This window comes from Triticum dicoccoides, chromosome 6A (genome assembly GCF_002162155.2).
Source record: "Triticum dicoccoides isolate Atlit2015 ecotype Zavitan chromosome 6A, WEW_v2.0, whole genome shotgun sequence".
NCBI lineage: Eukaryota > Viridiplantae > Streptophyta > Magnoliopsida > Poales > Poaceae > Triticum > Triticum dicoccoides.
In genome coordinates, this window is record NC_041390.1 from 555,291,732 (window position 1) to 555,308,426 (window position 16,695).

Below are 16,695 nucleotides of genomic sequence, written 5' to 3' on the forward strand. Positions count from 1 at the left end.
TGCAGTCCAGTACTCACCTAAGTTTGAAGAAATCCTACCGAGTGGAGAGCAACCCTCCCACTCGGGGGCTTAGCTGCAGTCCAGCACTCGCCTAGGTTCTCCCACTAGGAGATTTAGCTGCAGTACAGTACTCGCCTAGGTTTGAAAAAATCCTACCAAGTGGAGAGCAACCCTCCCACTCGGGGGCTTAGCTGCAGTCCAGCACTCGCCTAAGTTCTCTCGCTAGGAGACTTAGCTGCAGTCCAGTACTCGCCTAAGTTTGAAACATATCCCTATCCGCAAGGATGACGACGTGCAGGTCGGCTGCAACCTTCTTCTTCGGAGCTGCGGCACAAGTACAACGTCCGCTCCATCCCTATCCGCAAAGATGACGATGTGCAGGTGGACTGCAACCTTCTCCTCCGGAGCTGCGGCACAAGTACAACGTCCGCTCCATCCTTATCCGCAAGGATGAGGAGGTGCAGGTCGACTGCAACCTTCTCCTTCAGAGCTGTGGCACAAGTACAACGTCCGCTCCATCCCTATCCTCAAGGACGATGAGGTGCAGGTCGACTGTAACCTTCTCCTTCGGAGCTACGGCACAAATACAACGTCCGCTCCATCCCCATCCACAAGGATGATGAGGTGCAGGTCGACTGCAACCTTCTCCTTCGGAGCTACGACGCAAATACAACGTCCGCTCCATCCCTATCCGCGAGGACGACGAAGCGCGGGTCGACTGGAGCTGCCCCCTCAGAGCTGCGTCTCCAGCACAAAGACTATTCCAAGCAGTGAGCAAAGTCCATTCGAAGGCAAACGCAAGCACATTCGGAGATAAACCAAATTCAGATAAATCCTAAAAGTTCCAAGCAGCAAATCAAAAGTGCTAGGGCATCAAGCCCGAAGGAGTTCAACAGTTACAGCAGTCACTCGGCATTCCGAGACAAATTTAAAGCAGATTCAAGTTTCATAAGTTTGTTCACTCGGCCGGAGGAGGGCTGGCAGGCGCCACAAATGAGTCCAGGTCGATCCCATCAGCGATCCAAGTGGCGGCAGCAATGAAAGTCTCCATGAAGGACTGGAAGTCATGCTTTTTGGTGTTAGCAACTTTGATCACAGCCAGCTTGTCTTCACGAGCTTCCTTGCAATGGACTCGCACCAAGGACAGCGCCACATCAGCACCACACCGGGTGGAGGATTTCTTCCATTCTTGCACTCGGTCAGGGATCTCGTTCAGTCGAGTCATCAAGGATTCCAAGTCGTTGTGAAGCGTTGCCCCCGGCCAAAGCGATGAGTCGATTTGGGAGACTACCTCCTTCAGGCGCGCGAGGTAGCTTATGGCGCTCGCGATACGAGACTCCAGTCGGAGCACGTTCATTCTAGTTTCGTCGCAGACTGGAGAAGCGATAGGGTCCAGACCCGTCTCGACCCTTCCAGTTTCCTCGTCGAAGTCTTGACAGAATTCTGCAGCAAAAAATAGTCAATCGACCAAGCAAGATCCGATCGCAAGCATCAACACAGTCGGATTAAAAGAAATACCTTCCAGCGTGAGATAAAGCTTCTTGGCAAGAGTCCCCAGATAAGCTTCCGTGTCATTCCTCTTGCGGATCGCAGACTCCAGCTTTTCATTCAGGGCGACCTTGTCCTTCTTCAGACTAGTCACTTCGCGGTTAGCTTCATTAAGATAAGATTTCAGTTTGGTCACCTCTTCTTCCAGCGTCCCGATTGAAGCAAGCTTCTGGTCTGCGAGAGCAGTTTTGTCTTGAACTGCTTTTTGCACGGTGGCGAGGTCCGAGTCCTTCTTCTCCAGAGCCAACTTCATTTTCTCTGCAAAAGAAGCGATCGAATCAAAGAAGAGATCAAAGAAATGTATTGAAAGTCAGTCGACAGTCAGTTACCTTCCATACCAACGGCTTCATCTTGAGCTTTCTTCAGGTTCTGCTGGGCTAATTCCAAGTCGAGGTTGAGTTGCCTCTGCTTCTCCTCAAGTTCAGCAAACTTAGAAATAAGAGTGCAAGACTTCTGCAGAAGGCAAAAGACGGATCAGTTGATAAGACCAAAGGTTGTTTACTTCCGAGTGAATAAAGCCTAAAGAGGTTCGCTTAGACCTCAGCCGACTGCACACAATCGACTGCGGTCTCAGGGGCTACACCCAGCGGATGCACTTGGCGTGCCCCCGCTGACTAAGACTCAACTCAAAAAAAACTGCTCAGACCCCAGTCGACTGCGGTCTCGGGGACTACACCCAGTGGGTGCACTTGGCGTGCCCCCACCGGTTCAGATCCCACTCGCTGAGACCGAGTGGAAGAACGAAACTACTCGACCGGTCCGCCTGAGTCGAGTGTAAGGAGTAAAAAAGCAAGGAAAGAAGAACTCAGACCCCAGTCGACTGCCAGCAGTCGACCGCGGTCTCGGGGACTACACCCAGTGGGTGCACTTATCGTGCCCCCACCGGTTCTGATTCCACTCGCCCAGATTGAGTAGAAGAGCGAAACTACCAAAATCAACAAAACACCCAGTGGGTGCTCTAATTCGACGCAAACAACAGGAGATTGTGTAGACGAAGATTTTTCGAGTAACATTTCCTCATAGAGCAAAAACAGCCAGCAAGTTTACTCACCTGGACATTGGCCCGAATAGCAGCGCTGGCGTCGTAGGCAGACTGGCTGTTCTCATGCACTGTCTTCACCCGCTCCATCATCATGTCAGCTTGTCGGATGGCTTCCGCAGCCGCTTCCGACTGGTTGTCCGGGACGGGGTAGCTAGTGAAGAAGTGGGCAGACGACCCATGTGCGGTGGCTTGGAGCTCCGTGGCGTGGAGTTGGATAGCTGAAGGAATCACATGTGCAGTCGACGGTGCGGGAGGCCCACTCGACAAAGGTGCGACGAAGGTCACAGAAGCCCTGCCCGCGTCTTCAAGTTGATGGACGGGAGGTGTCGTAGTGGTTTCTTGCCGAGACATTCTACCGGCGGTTACCTTCTTGCTTTTCCTGGGCTTAAGAGCCACATTTTCATCGTCATCTGGAAGATCGATGACGTTGGGTGGAGCTGCAAGGCAGATCATTCGACCCCAAGTGAGCCACTCGAACGCAATCGACCAAAGAATCAAATCGCAAGAGATTATACCTGGGTTGGAGGTTACTGCATCTTCCATTTCCTCGTCCCGATATTGGAGAGAAGAGGTTCCTGACGTAGCAGCACTGCGAAGACCCACATTCAATCGATTACGTCCGGTTAATTGAGTCGTCGAGAAGGACAAGTCAGATGGTTACCCGGAGATAGTAGGAACGGTCACTTTGATCCTGGGCAAAGCTTTTGGCGGCTTGGAGGAGGTGGCTTTCGGCGCTTTCGGCGCTGGAGGCGGCGCAACTTTGGACTGCTTTGGAGCCTTTTCAGTCGGCGTCGGGGAAGACATCCTAGGACACTTCGAAGATTGACCAGTCGGCGCGGCCACTAAGTCCGGAGCACTCACCGGGTCGTGGGCTTGTTTGGATCTCCTCTCCCTGCGAGGAGGCGAGTCGATTTCTTCGTCACCAGTCGATTCGTTGCTCTCTCGTCTTCCTTGGCCTCCAAATGCTCCTCGCCGCTCTCGCCACCACTCCCTTCTTCCTCAACCTCTTGATCCTGCACTCCGTTGGGCATTGAGTACATGTCGATGAGGGCCTGAAAGGACAACGATCAAAGGAAATTCAATCGACCATAAACAAGATGTCACTCGGTGAATCGAAAAGATACTTGACAAGACAGAATTATACCTGCTCCGGCTGGTGCGAGTTGTCGAATGGAATCACCCTCCTAGACCCCCGGGGGTTGTCTTCGTTGCTGGTGATCCCCATCAACCACTTCTCCAAGGTGTCCTCGCTGACGTCCTCCGGGTGGATCCGAGTGGAATCCTCGAGCCCAGAGTACATCCACATCAGATGATCGCGCGCCTGAAGAGGTTGGATGCGTCGACCGAGAAAGACCTCCAGCAGGTCCATCCCGGTCACCCCGTCGCAGACAAGCTGGACGACCCGCTCGACCAGCACCTTGACATGCGCCTTCTCTTCTGGAACTACCTTCAGGGGGCGGGCTTCTCCACTCGAGCCAAAGAAAAAGGAGGAAGTCCAGTCGACTGGCCCGGGGTCGGCTGATCCTTGCAGTAGAACCAAGTCGACTGCCAGCCCCGGACCGAGTCGGGAATAATCATGGCTGGGAAAGTACTCTTGCTCCTCATCTGGATCCCCAGACCCCCGCACATCTGGATCACTTGTGTCTTCTCGTCACTCGACTTGGCCTTTTTGACCGACTGGGATCGGCAGGTGAAGATGTGTTTGAAAAGGCCCGGTGCGGTCGACAACCCAAGAAGTTTTCGCACATCAACACAAAAGCGGCCAGATAGACTATGGTGTTTGGGGTGAAATGGTGTAGTTGAGCCCCAAAGAAGTTCAAAAAACCCCGGAAGAAAGGATGGGGAGGCAGTGAGAATCCGCGATCTACGTGGGTGGCGAGGAGAACACACTCACCCTCCCTCGGCTGCGGCTCGGTTTCATTCCTCTGGAGCCGTGCTGACTTGTGGGGGATCAGTCCCCCCTCCACCAGGTCGTCGAGGTCGTCCTGGGTGATTGTCGAGCGGATCCAGTTGCCCTGGATCCAGCCCGCCGGCAGGCCAGATCTCGACGAGGATCCGCCCCGGCTGGTCCGCTTGCCCTTCGCCTTCGCTGTCGCCTTCTTCGCGCGTTCCAGCGCCACCATCCTCTCCTTCCCCATGGCGGCGGGTCGAGCTCGAGTAAAGGTCCGGCGACGAGGGCGGAAGCGAGCGTGGCGGAGAGGTTGAGAGAAGAAGAAGAGAGAATGGGAGCGCACAGGGCAGAGGCCTGGTCCGAGGCCTTTTATAAGGTCATCATCCGAGTGACTGACTGGTGGACCCAGGCGTTCTAAACAAATCCCGCAACAGTCGTGTGCGCAATACGTGGCGAAAAAGGTGGCGCGGGGATCGAGGAGACTTGCCTAATCCGTCCTGATAACCTTGGTTCCGCCCGTCTGGCGCATTTCCCAAAATTCGAATCCCGTGAGATCCGCGGAGAGCAGAACAACCTGTCAGACTGAAGACAAACATCCTCTACATCATCATTCGGAATCCTACCATGAAAATTCACTCGACAAAAACCAAGAATGGACCAAGGCGACTGAGAAAGGAGTCGACGTCCTCACCTCAACTCATTGTTCCAGAATGAGATATACTCGTAGCACAAAGAATGGGTCGGAAGTGTTCCCAACTCTTTCCCCACTCAAACCCTGATCCATTCGGGGGCTAATAATGAAGCTATGTACCTAGGGTAGGGTCATGGATCTGTCCAACATACCCTCCCCAAAGACATCTCTGCAAAGAACCAGAAGCAGTCGAAGAGAAAACATCATCCACTCGACCATGAAGATGTGGTCACTCGACTTCCTTAAAGACACTCGACCACCTTGAAGACACTCGACCACCAGAAGATGAGAAACTCTCCACTCTGCAATGGTCAAGACTTAAACCATAGCTTTATGGGCATTTATAACACTTTACTGCAGACGTTATCAGTAACGCCCCTCCTTTATGAACATTGAACCCTGTGTAACGAAGGGGAGCTGGGGTCCTGGCGCACTCTATATAAGCCACCCCCCTCCTCTGGGGCAGGGGTTCGCACTTTCTATAATTCACACACATATATTCAGTCGACCGTCTCAGGGCTCCGAGACGTAGGGCTGTTACTTCCTCCGAGAAGGGCCTGAACTCGTAAACTCGTGTGTACAACTCCTCCATAGCTAGGATCTTGCCTCTACATTCCTACCCCCCTATTCTACTGTCAGTTTTAGGACCACGACAACCGGCGCACCGCTTCAATGGCAAATGCAGTAAGAGGTCGCGTTTGCCCGAGCCATCTTCAATGTGGAGCAGCGCACTCTACAGCGGCATAAATGCCGGCGGCTGGTGTCGGGCGGGAGGAAGGAGCGGGTTTGGGTGGGACAGGGCAGTCAGAAGCGGGCGTGGCAGTTGTCTGGACTCCCGCAAAGCCCACCGCATTTGTCTCTGATTTGCAGGGGAAAGTACATCTGGACCATGTTGAATGGTTTCCGCGGTCCGAATAGCACGGTCCGAACAGATGTGGGCGGTTTAAGAGTTGGCATTGAAGCTGCCCTAATAAAAATTTTTAGAGGATCCTAAGCAAGTTGGCCAAAGATTAAACCTAACGGAAACCTATAAGGAAAGAAGAGAGGAAGTAAAAAAGAGAAAACTAAAGGAAAGTAGATTAAGGTTTGGGCAGAAGGATTTGTTATTTTTCATGCAGTCCTAGCTACATTAGAGCATGGTCCCTTCATACCATATGTTCAAGTTGTTCGTAAATCCTCGTATCCAGCCAATTATGGGACAAATGTGAAGGCTCGCTCACGCGTCATATGATGGTGATCGGACAATTTAAAGACAAAATGAGGAACATGACTGCATGTATGCATAAATGAGGGCTTAAAACGGATACGTCCGGACACTTACCAATGCGTCCATGAATATTTGAGGGGCCAAATTTGCCAAGCCCGATTATAAAGAGCCCACATTCCAAGGGTTTCATTTTACCGCCTCCCCGTATGCAACGTTGGTCGCACCTACTTCTAGTGCTAGCACAGTGCACATGCATTGCAACAGATCCAAAATAGATCAATACGTGTTCACAAACTTAAAAGAAAATCACCCTATTTTTGATATATATGTATATCACCAAAAACATGTTAGGTTTTCCTCAAAGTATATGTATGGATGAGCTAGTGATGGCCCAGAGAGACTAAAGGGTTTCCTACAAATGTAGAGTGGAGGTTTTTTTTTAGAATCTAAATGTAGAGCAGAGTGGCTGTCATTTTCCAAAAATGTCATAAGTCTCACATGCTTTGTATGCAGATCGGATGGTCAGAAAGAATGGATGAAAGACACACCAACATCACCAACTGGTTCTTTTATAAGAGTAAGTAGAGAGTAGAGATATTTCAAGGGTTAAAAATTTAGAATTCACGTCATTCTCCCATCGCATTATTGTAAATTCTATAAATGCAATAATTCAATTTCTAATCTTACATAATCTTACATTCTACTACAAGATCTCAAGTGCGGGCTTCAAAATTTCACACATTGTCACCCAGAAGTAAATTTTATCTTGATTAACACAGTGATAGCTGCAAATTCATGGACACATCAAGAGGCATACCCACAACATGCACCGTGCAAACTTACCCCAAACAACGACCAGATGAGGCAAGAACAATCAACGAATTATGAAACTATACCTGGAATAACACAGCACATATGAAAATTTGCAAGGCTGAAAGCACACGGAAACCAACAGGCAAGCTTGATGCAGAAGACAACGTCAATCAAGGCAAATTATTTCTTCCTCATCTACGGTTATAACGCTTCCCAGCAGGAATACATGTCACATCTAAACCATATGTTAAACTGCTGATGTCCTCAGCAATGTGAAAACACTTTATCAGAAAAAAAACATAAAACAACCAGACCGAAACTAATTACAGCGGTTTCAGATGCTTGAAGATGCCGAGGACAAATCACCGTTCCATCTCCAATGCCATACCCTCCTGGGTAAAATAGAAGCAAGCCTGGCAGGTACAGAAACTCTAACAAGGCAACTGCTGAAGCTGAGCAAAACTGTTCCAGGTAAGTATGGATATGACTAACATTTACAGCAATTACAGCAAAGGTTTGTTCCTCTCGCAATTCAAATCATCAAGGAGATGAATCCATGTGACTTGTATATCTCACCACGCCCAAACGGGTGCAATACAACACCCCATTCAGTCGCCCCTGCAAATAAAAGCACCATTAATTAATCAGCTTAACAAGAAAAGAAAAAGGAGCTGCGAGAGAGACTGAATTTGACTAGAAGTCAGAACTGTGGTACATACAAGCTCACCAGACTCTGAAGTCGCTGCAAGGAGAACTCCTTGAAGTTCTTATTGCCATGATAGTTGTTTGTATGATGATGCTCTTTCAGCATCCCAACTGCCCTCGGGTTCCTTCCTCTTTATTCCTACACCCGCCATTTGTAACATTCTTGCTTGCTCCTCCACAAACGCTTGTGGCGGTGTGATCAAATTTTGCCTAAGCGATAGAGGTACTCGCTCGTCTTTCCCTTCTATATCTATACTTCCAGGGCCAGAATTAAGATCAAGCCCTTGTCTTCTCCATTTCCAGTTACTGTCATGTCCATCACTGCTGCTACCTTCAGGAAGGTTTATTGCATACTGCCTTGCATGCTGGGCAGGTAAAGCGCCTGTTGACCCAGCAAATGATGGAGCAATGGTTGGAAAATATGTAACTCCTGCTGGTGCAGAACTGCCATATGGCACCGATCCAATTGGAAACCCTGCTGACTGAAGGTGAACACCGGGAGCAAAAGGAAATCCTGCATATTGATATGCAGGAGGGTGGAAGACCATGGCTGGCGATGTGGAAATAACTGGAGGCCTGCCTGAACCACTTCCAAATTGGCCGCCGTCTGCAGTAGGTGCAATGATCCTCTGGGTTCCAGGTGCTGTTTCAATTGGGTAAGACTGTTCTCTAGGAGGAAAAAACGACTGCATAGCTACGGGACCACCTGGGTTGGCAGAAGCATACCATGGTGACATGTTACTAATTTCAGTATTGTTCATTCTAAGGCCAGCAACTTGAGGTAGGAATGGTATGCTGCTAGCACCTTTAGATGACAGGGTCCTTTGTGCAGATTCTGTACTGGCTTCATCAAGGCTTGGTCCGTTATTGAGATCAAAGAAGTTCCTCGAGCTACTTGTATCAGTATTAGGTAAACCTTCTGGTAACGGTCTTGATGGCAACAATGTGACTTCAACTCTGTGTGAAGCATTTGAGATAAATTGGTTATTCTCTGCAACTTCGCCGGCCATATTCAAGTCAAGTTCAAAGCCAGCACTTCGTACAGGGCCACTGCGACTTCTAGGGTTGTCAGATTCAGAACCAATTGTCCGGGCAGAACTCTGTGAGATATCTTCCTCTAGAACTTGGTCATCTGCTACATTTAGATCAATGTCAAATGCTTGGCGAGATTGCCTCCCGGCAGCATCAGACACTGCACTACCAGGTGTAGTTAGAAACATCCCTAAAGTCTTCCGTGGCTCCGCAGGACGAAATGCACTTGTAGCTGCTGCACCTTTCCACCCAGCCTCAGGCTTCACTCTTAGTAGGTTCTCGGGAGGGACAAAAGGTCCTTTAGCTGGAGCAGCAACTGTTATTTGGGCCGGCAGACCACTTAAAATAGGTGAGACGAATGGAGAAAGACCAGGTAAATGAATTGCAGAAGAACATACAACAGTAGAGGTAGCTGGCTCAGAGTGATTCCCCTCGTCCCCAAGTTCATTCAAATCAAAGTCAAGCTTAGCTGTACCATTTGAGTTGGTGTTAGCCATAGAAGAACCCTCATCTGATGAGACAATGTCCTCTTTCCCACCCACTTCATCACTCGGTTTCTTTGAACTGTGCCTTGCAGTATGCTCGGTATCCTGAGACATGATAGTCCGATGTTTTGCTTGACTACTTGATTCACTGGAACAGTCTTTTGATTCTTTAATCACAGATATCCCATTCGCTGCACCAAGTGGCACTACTGATACATCTGGTTTGGTAACATCAGCTGAAGTGGACGCAGGTTGTTCTTTTTTCTCATGCTCTTTCAGCACTTTATTGCAAACCACTAGACCATCAGCATTTTTTATATCCACAGCCAAAGATGAGAATGAAGTCTTTGAATCCAATTTGCCAGTGCCACTGTTATCAGTAGATCTGATGGTTTCGAGGCGATCTGGTAGACCATGAAGATGTGTCTGATCTGATGATTTCAATAAACCTTGACCTTGTTTATCAGCACCACATAAAGACGATTCCTCAGAGGGGAGTAATGTTCTATTTGGAGCAACCACACTACATTGACTGCCTGATGCCGTGTCGGCATCAGCAATGCTGATATTGAACTTTGCATCAATCTTAATATCAGTTGGCTGTCTGGCATTTGGCTTCTGATCACCACCACCAAGTAAATCAACTGAAGATTCAACAGCTTTAGAATCTATTCCAGGTAGAGGCGGGTTAGTAGATGATGTTCCCTTCTTGTCATGGGATGATAAATAAGTTCCAGAATTCCTCAAGCGTCGTTCCTCATCATTTTTGTCTTCCTTCTCAGAGATGACTTTCTCAACATCATCTGATGGATCCAGGTGCTGTGATGGGCCTGCATCACACTCTACTTTTAGCTTCTGAATATTCTGGCCTCCATAGCCATGTTTATTTGCAGACGAATTCGTCGGTGAAGCAGATGACATCAATTCAGATTTAGATACTTCTCCAGCAACACTAGCAAGAAGATTCATTGCTGTATCATCTCCAGCTTGCATGGAATGACTACCTTCGGCGTATTTGATTTCAATCAAAGCATTCAAAGGGCTGAACGAGTTCCGCACTCTGGTTTCACCTAAGCAGACGTCTTTTTCATCCATATTTGCCGAGCATGCAACTCGTGATGCACATGTATCCTTAGCAGATTCTTCAGCAGTCCTGCTACAGTCACCATCCAGCATACCACAAGGTGATTTATCACCTTCCTCGGAACCTGCAATTCTTTTAGTATCATTGCTTCGCTCAGGCTCAGCATTAGCATCAGAACCTAAATGAGCCTGAGAATTTTCAACCTTCATTTTCACCCTACGATCATTCTGTTCATGCTTATCTGCGTGAACAGGAGATGAAGCTCTACTCCCTGAAACTGATGGCTCCTCACAAGAGCCCCCACTTGTGCTCCTAGCAGGGCTACAACTTGGTTTTGGAAACCGAACAATCAATCTCTGATTGTTGATGTGAGGTGTGTCCGCTCCTTTCTCACATGCCAAGCCAGACTGTGATGATCTTTCTTGCAATAAAGTACGATCACCTTGGCTGGACCTTCCCAAAGCAGCTTCCTTCTGGAATCCAGAACCAAGAAGCCCATTGTTTGCCCTTCGATGGCCACGTGCAGAAATTTTACTGGCACTCGCTGAAACAGCAGTTGAGCTCCGTGCATCCTCCTTCAAAGAACCAACTGTTTTTCCAGGATCACTAGAGCATGACTGGCTGTTATTCAATGAGTGGCTTGAACTGCAACTTTTCTCCTCTTTCACTGTAGGAAAATCAGGGCCACAAGTCCCAGCAGCTGATTTGCATGGTGAGTCCTTTAAGTTGGCTGCAGCATTTGCTGGTTGCATGTGTTGTAATTTTGAAGAGCCAGATGTGAAAGGATTTGACTTTGCAACAGCATCAGCAGCACCAGATGTAGCACTCAAAGCCTTTGGTGAAGAAAGATGAAACCCTGCACTTTTCGGACTGGGCTCACTTGAGCCACTTCGTCCTATTCCAGCACTAGAAATTTCCGGGAACCCCACTTTTCCTGACCAGGAAACAGCTTGACCTGACACTACAGGTTTTGCATCAGACGACTTCATTTCAGCATCAACACGCTTCTTCCAGCTATCAACAAGATACCTAGCCTTCCTCTGTATCTCCGGATTTTTATAGCTGCGCAGATGATTGACAGATTTCCCAATACTGCAGCTTTGTAAGGCAATCAGACTGATAGGCAATTTCGCTAGTGCACGAAGCAGGGCCAGGATAAGTTCTTCAGTAGGCTTATCAGTTTCTTTAGGACTACCCCCTTCACCAGACTTCCCTTTGTGAGTTTCTTGAAGCCAATCATTCAAGACCGGAAGGCCCCTTAGTTGCATAAATCTGCTAAGGCAATCAGGACTTTCTGTGGCTGCAATAATATCAGCAAGCCTTACTCGGCCGGCAAGGTCCATTTTCCGCTCAATTTGATCAAGTTGCATGAATTGAACTAGCTTGTCGACAGCTTCAGCATGAGGAAGTCCATCCTTTTCTGTCATCTCTGCAATTTCAGACTTCATATTGTCCCCCTTAACATTTCCAGGTTCACCGTCATCAACCTTAGGAGGACAATCACTATCTCGCTTAGCTGGCTCAATTCCTTGCTCACCTCTGTCCCTCTTCTTCCCTTTAGATGGGCCACAATTTTGAGCACCGTCTGAACAAGCCTTCAATTGCTGGGAAGCTGACAGAACATTTGGCTGTTTTGGTGAGTGCCCACCTGACCGCACTGCACCATGCATTTCTAGCCTCGTTCTGTCTAGGAGCCGATTTACTTCTTCCTGCCGTTCCTGGACAAAAGTTGCACACATTAACCGACAATATAATAGACAGAATAAACGAAGGTAACTGTAGAACTTACATTAATATAATCTCTGTCGGTAAGCCACCATAAACACTTGTTGTCAATATCATACACACGCCGACATACAAATGAAGAAATCCCAGATGACAGCTCAGCACCTTTATGTAAAAAGGCAACTTTACAAGGATGGAGCAGTGAAACAGCAGATGTCTCGTCTTGGTGGAAAGAGTAGAAGACCTCGTTTGGGGCAGCGTTCAGTTGTATCCCCTTGTTGAGCCTGACGTCAGCAGGTCTATATAGCCAACTTACACGTAACTTGGGATTGCTTTCTTCCTGCTTCTCAATCCAACGTATCAATCCAACGAAAGGAGGAACATCAATAGCACGAAAAAGAGCACAGTCGCCAACTCGAATCTCCCGTCCGTCCTGAAATAATTAAACTATTATTATTCTCCTGAGGAAACAAAATATTCTTCATGTACCAACAGAACTGCAAGCACATGACCATACTCTAATACTTCAAAATCATTGAGTGAAGAAGCATAATCGAGCTTCATTGTTAAGAAAGAGAGATCCCTATTTGGCCCCCAAAAAATATTGTTTTCCCAATTTGATATAGGCGTAAATTTTGTTCCTTATATGACATTTCCGTCCATTTACCACATTAATGGCGTTAAGTGGGCCATGAAAAGACACTTTTGACCCTCATGATAAAAATGACAAAAAACTGTTTGGACTAATATAAAATAGGAAAAAAAAGATGCATGAGAGATGTTAACACAGGTCCTGATTGTCGCTGCTAGCCCCATTGTCTGGCGACGTTGTTGGCCGTTTTTGCCCCTCGTGTTGAAAAAACGACAAGAAACTGTTTGGACCAATATAAAATAGAAACCAAAAAGAAAAAATGCAGGAGAGATATTAGCATAGGTCCCGACTGCCGCTGCTCGCCCATCTGGCGACCTTGTTGGCCGTTCTTGCCCCTCGTGTTGAAAAAACGACAAAAAACTGTTTGGCTCAATTAAAATAGGAACCAAAAAGTAAAAAAAAAATGTAGGAGAGATGTTAACATAGGTCCCGACTGCCGCTGCTCGCCCCGCTGTCTGGCGACCTTGTTGGCCGATGTTGTTGGCCCAAGTACATGCAAGTGTACGAAGATATGCGCAAGTACACGAAGCAACGAATGAGTCATCAAAAGAAAGCAGGTGGATGTATTTTCTAGGAGGCTAGCTTACGTATGTATCAAACTATTTACCGCCAACTAGATTGATTGATCTAGACTAGGACTGCACTAATTACCACCAGCCAGACTGATCGATCTGGACTAGCACTACACCGCGAAACACATAAGCGCACACACGCAAACATAGGACGGGACACTGATTTGATGGCTAGCCAACAGTGAAGCAACCTACGGCTTCTCAATGGCCAGGGTGGGAGGAGTTTCTCAGCTACCACATGCACTCCTAGCCAGCCCGGACAACCAGCCCGAGGACCCAAGGGCTCCTCCAGAGCCTTCAACATCATCCTACACCTCCTGACGACCTTTCCCTCGCCGCAAAACATTGCCCGTTGAGGCCGCCTAGTTGTTTTGACGATGATAACCAAAGGAATCAAGCCTGGGTGGCCTGAGACTCGATGCCCACAGCACGCCATCTCTGTCATCGTCTGTCGCTTACGTGGCCAACCTACAAACCTTGTCATCTAGCTTCGCATAGACCTGGGAAGCCCTCTACCGCCATCACTACATTCATCTTCTCCGCTTCCGGTGGAGCGCCGCCACACCACGATCTCCTTGCCTGGTGCTCCTCCGAAGCTGCTGGCGCCGCCCCCTCTAAGCCTCACATCCTCGAGCCTTCACCCCTACAAGACACATCTCCGCCGGCTGCTTTTGCACTGCTTAGCCTCTCCCTCTATAGTTGATTCCCATCGCAGCTGTCGTCTATCGCCACTACCTTGTTCTCGGGCTGCCAAGCTCCCCGACCTCGCACGACCCCTCCTCTGTTGTTGCCGCTGCCGCACGCTCCCAAGTCATCGCCAACGTGCCCGCGCGTTCACCGGAGTTCAAACTACGTTGTGTAGGGCTAGCAAGTGGGTAGCCCGCTATTTGCCTAATAACTAATGAGTTCAGGATAATCGGAGAACTGCACATTTACTTGAGCTATCTACATGAGGGGCAAAAATGTCTTTTCACTTACTCACTTAACACTGCTAGTGGGCAAAATGGACAAAAATGTCATATAGAGAACCTAGTGTCACATTAGGCAGGAAATGATTTTTTGGGCCAAATCAGGAAGAACATTTTAGGAAAGGGCCAAATAAGAATATCTCAGAAAAAAACTGCAATTTGGCATATCCAAGCTGCTAAACCACAAAATCTCTACCTAATCAAGTTATCTTCTTGGTGTAAATCTGTAGAACCGCCAAAATATCCTTTAGCGAGATCAGAAAGCATAGACCATGTTCAAGATCTAATCACACCATTACGACCTCCGTTATATTTTCTGGATGTTATTTCACAATAGACCACAGCAACACCATGATTTAGATTATTTCCTCAGAAGTGAGGTGTAATAACATTTATTGTAATTCAGACGAAGCTAATGAACATTAAGTGATGGACCCAACAAACAGTTTGAAGACGGCCACCAAGTAAAATGTCCTATCTGTACAGCTTGGGCAAGTGAGTTCTTTTTTGCCAGACTTGTCGATCTGCAACAATAACCAGCATATACAACCTAGAAAAACTTTCTTCTCAAAAGGAAAATTATAAACTTATAATGCATCACGGAGCACAACAGCCAGGGTAAACAGCAGAAGGAGATTTCAATATACCCACGTTTTAGGTCTGGTCTCCTTTTTTTTCTTTTTTTTCCTACTTTAGAATATATATAAGCTCAATAATCAGCAACTATTTAGGAATTTCCTAGTATGTAATGCATCAGCAAAACAAACAATAATTAAAGATGTGCAAACAGCAGGTAAACCACATCTTTGTGGCAATCCAGCATAAGCAAGGCATGGCTTACCATGAAACCCGTATATCCACACCAATAACCAACGTAATGTTTCTAAAATGCCTTAAACAGCATTTTATCACTTCCTATACCAACAGCAAATTATATGCTCAAAGTAAGTTTTAACATGCACGCCAAGGCAGCTATTAGCATGTTAGCACCTCGTGCTAGCACACTGTTCAAATAACCAGCTTTCCAATCAGCTTGAGCTTTTGGGTGAGCTGGCCAGTGCGTGCAATTTAATACAGCATCAGAGAGAAAAAGGTCTTAAGATCAAGACCTGCAGGCCACATAGGTCCCAAGTTAAGGTATAAAAGAACCTAGACCTGATGGGAGTGTCGAAATATATTGACCAGCTTTCCCCCTCAGCTCAAACTTTTGGGTTGGAATGTTCAGTGCATGCCATTCAAATAGATGCAACTCAAGTTTAGACAGCACATGATTTCCTTACATGTTGGAGACCACTATCTCTAATTCCCTATGGTCCAAGAGGAAGCAGTCTAGTTACAGTATACAGATGATAATTTTCAAGCAGATGCAGAACAACAAATACGATATTGCTGAATTATATTGACCACCCTCCCCCCTCAGCTTGAACCTTAGGGTGAAATGGTAGGTGAATTCAGTTCACTAAGTATCCGAGACAAGAAGTCTCGTGGATGCACTATGGATAAAATAGTTATGGCCTACAATCTGAGAGGGAGTGTTGAAATATATTGATCGACTTCGCCTTGAGCTTTTGGGTGAACCTGTCAGGTGCATCCAATTCAACAGATACCACTCGAGTTTTATCAACACATGGTTTCCTTAACGAGCAAAGCAATCTCCAGTTACAGTATATAGAGTGAAAAAAATCAAGCAGAAGCAGAACAACAATTACGATACTGGCAAATTCCAAAACGTATTCCCATCAGATGAGGCACCTTTACGAAGAAGTCAGGTGACACCGGCGGGGGAGAACGGACGACCTGCTGCTGCTGCTGCTGCTTCCGCGGCGTGGCTGGGGGAGTCGCCGGCACCGGTGGGTGGGAGGCTGTCGGCGGTGGAAGGGCACACGAGCCGGAAGGAGGAGTAGGAGGAGAAGGTCCGTGCGCCGGTGCTGGAGCTGCTGCCTCTACGCGAGCTGCCGGCCACATGTGCCGGACGAGAAGCCGCTCACCGCCGCGCATGGCCCCGCATCGACCCCTCCTCGCCGGCCGCCGGCGCCGCGCCGCACCATCACCGGATCGACTCCGCCGGCGGTAAACCCTAGCTGGCTCCGAAACCCTAGATCCGCGGGGGCTCCGTCCGGGCCGCCCGCCCGAGCCCGCGCCGAACCCGCGCCTGTGGAGGGGAGACGCACGCCGGAGACGGCAGGCCTCGGCGCGGTCGAATTCGAGCCGGGATCGGGGCCGATTGCGCGCAGGGCCGGCGCGAGAATTGGGGGTTTGGGCGGTGGGGTCGGAGGGCGA

The 16,695-nt window shown here is 48.3% G+C and overlaps 1 protein-coding gene across 3 annotated transcripts; it reads right to left on the reverse strand.

Annotated features, from left to right (window-relative positions):
- Positions 1-7,323: 7,323 nt before the first annotated feature.
- Positions 7,324-16,689, reverse strand: LOC119317879. Of its 3 annotated transcripts, none has more exons than XM_037592381.1 (4): positions 16,213-16,689; positions 12,288-12,656; positions 7,912-12,216; positions 7,324-7,810 (listed from the first exon to the last, which is right to left on the reverse strand). In XM_037592381.1, the coding sequence occupies exons 1-3, from the start codon at positions 16,411-16,413 to the stop codon at positions 7,960-7,962; spliced, it is 4,827 nt and encodes a 1,608-aa protein (XP_037448278.1). In that variant the 5' UTR covers positions 16,414-16,689; the 3' UTR covers positions 7,324-7,810; positions 7,912-7,959. The 3 variants fall into 3 exon arrangements, with proteins under 3 accessions (XP_037448278.1, XP_037448277.1, XP_037448276.1); XM_037592380.1 differs by having other exon boundaries at positions 7,920-12,216; positions 16,168-16,689; XM_037592379.1 differs by having other exon boundaries at positions 16,168-16,689.
- Between the last annotated feature and the right edge of the window lie 6 nt (positions 16,690-16,695).

Excerpts from the sequence above, each read along its gene's own strand:
- LOC119317879 (XM_037592380.1), bottom strand. The coding sequence starts at position 16,413 with ATGCGCGGCGGTGAGCGGCTTCTCGTCCGGCACATGTGGCCGGCAGCT. Across the intron at positions 12,657-16,167 it reads CACCTGACTTCTTCGTAAAG|GACGGACGGGAGATTCGAGT; the intron begins GTGCCTCATCTG and ends TAATTATTTCAG. Across the intron at positions 12,217-12,287 it reads CCGACAGAGATTATATTAAT|GAACGGCAGGAAGAAGTAAA; the intron begins GTAAGTTCTACA and ends ACTTTTGTCCAG.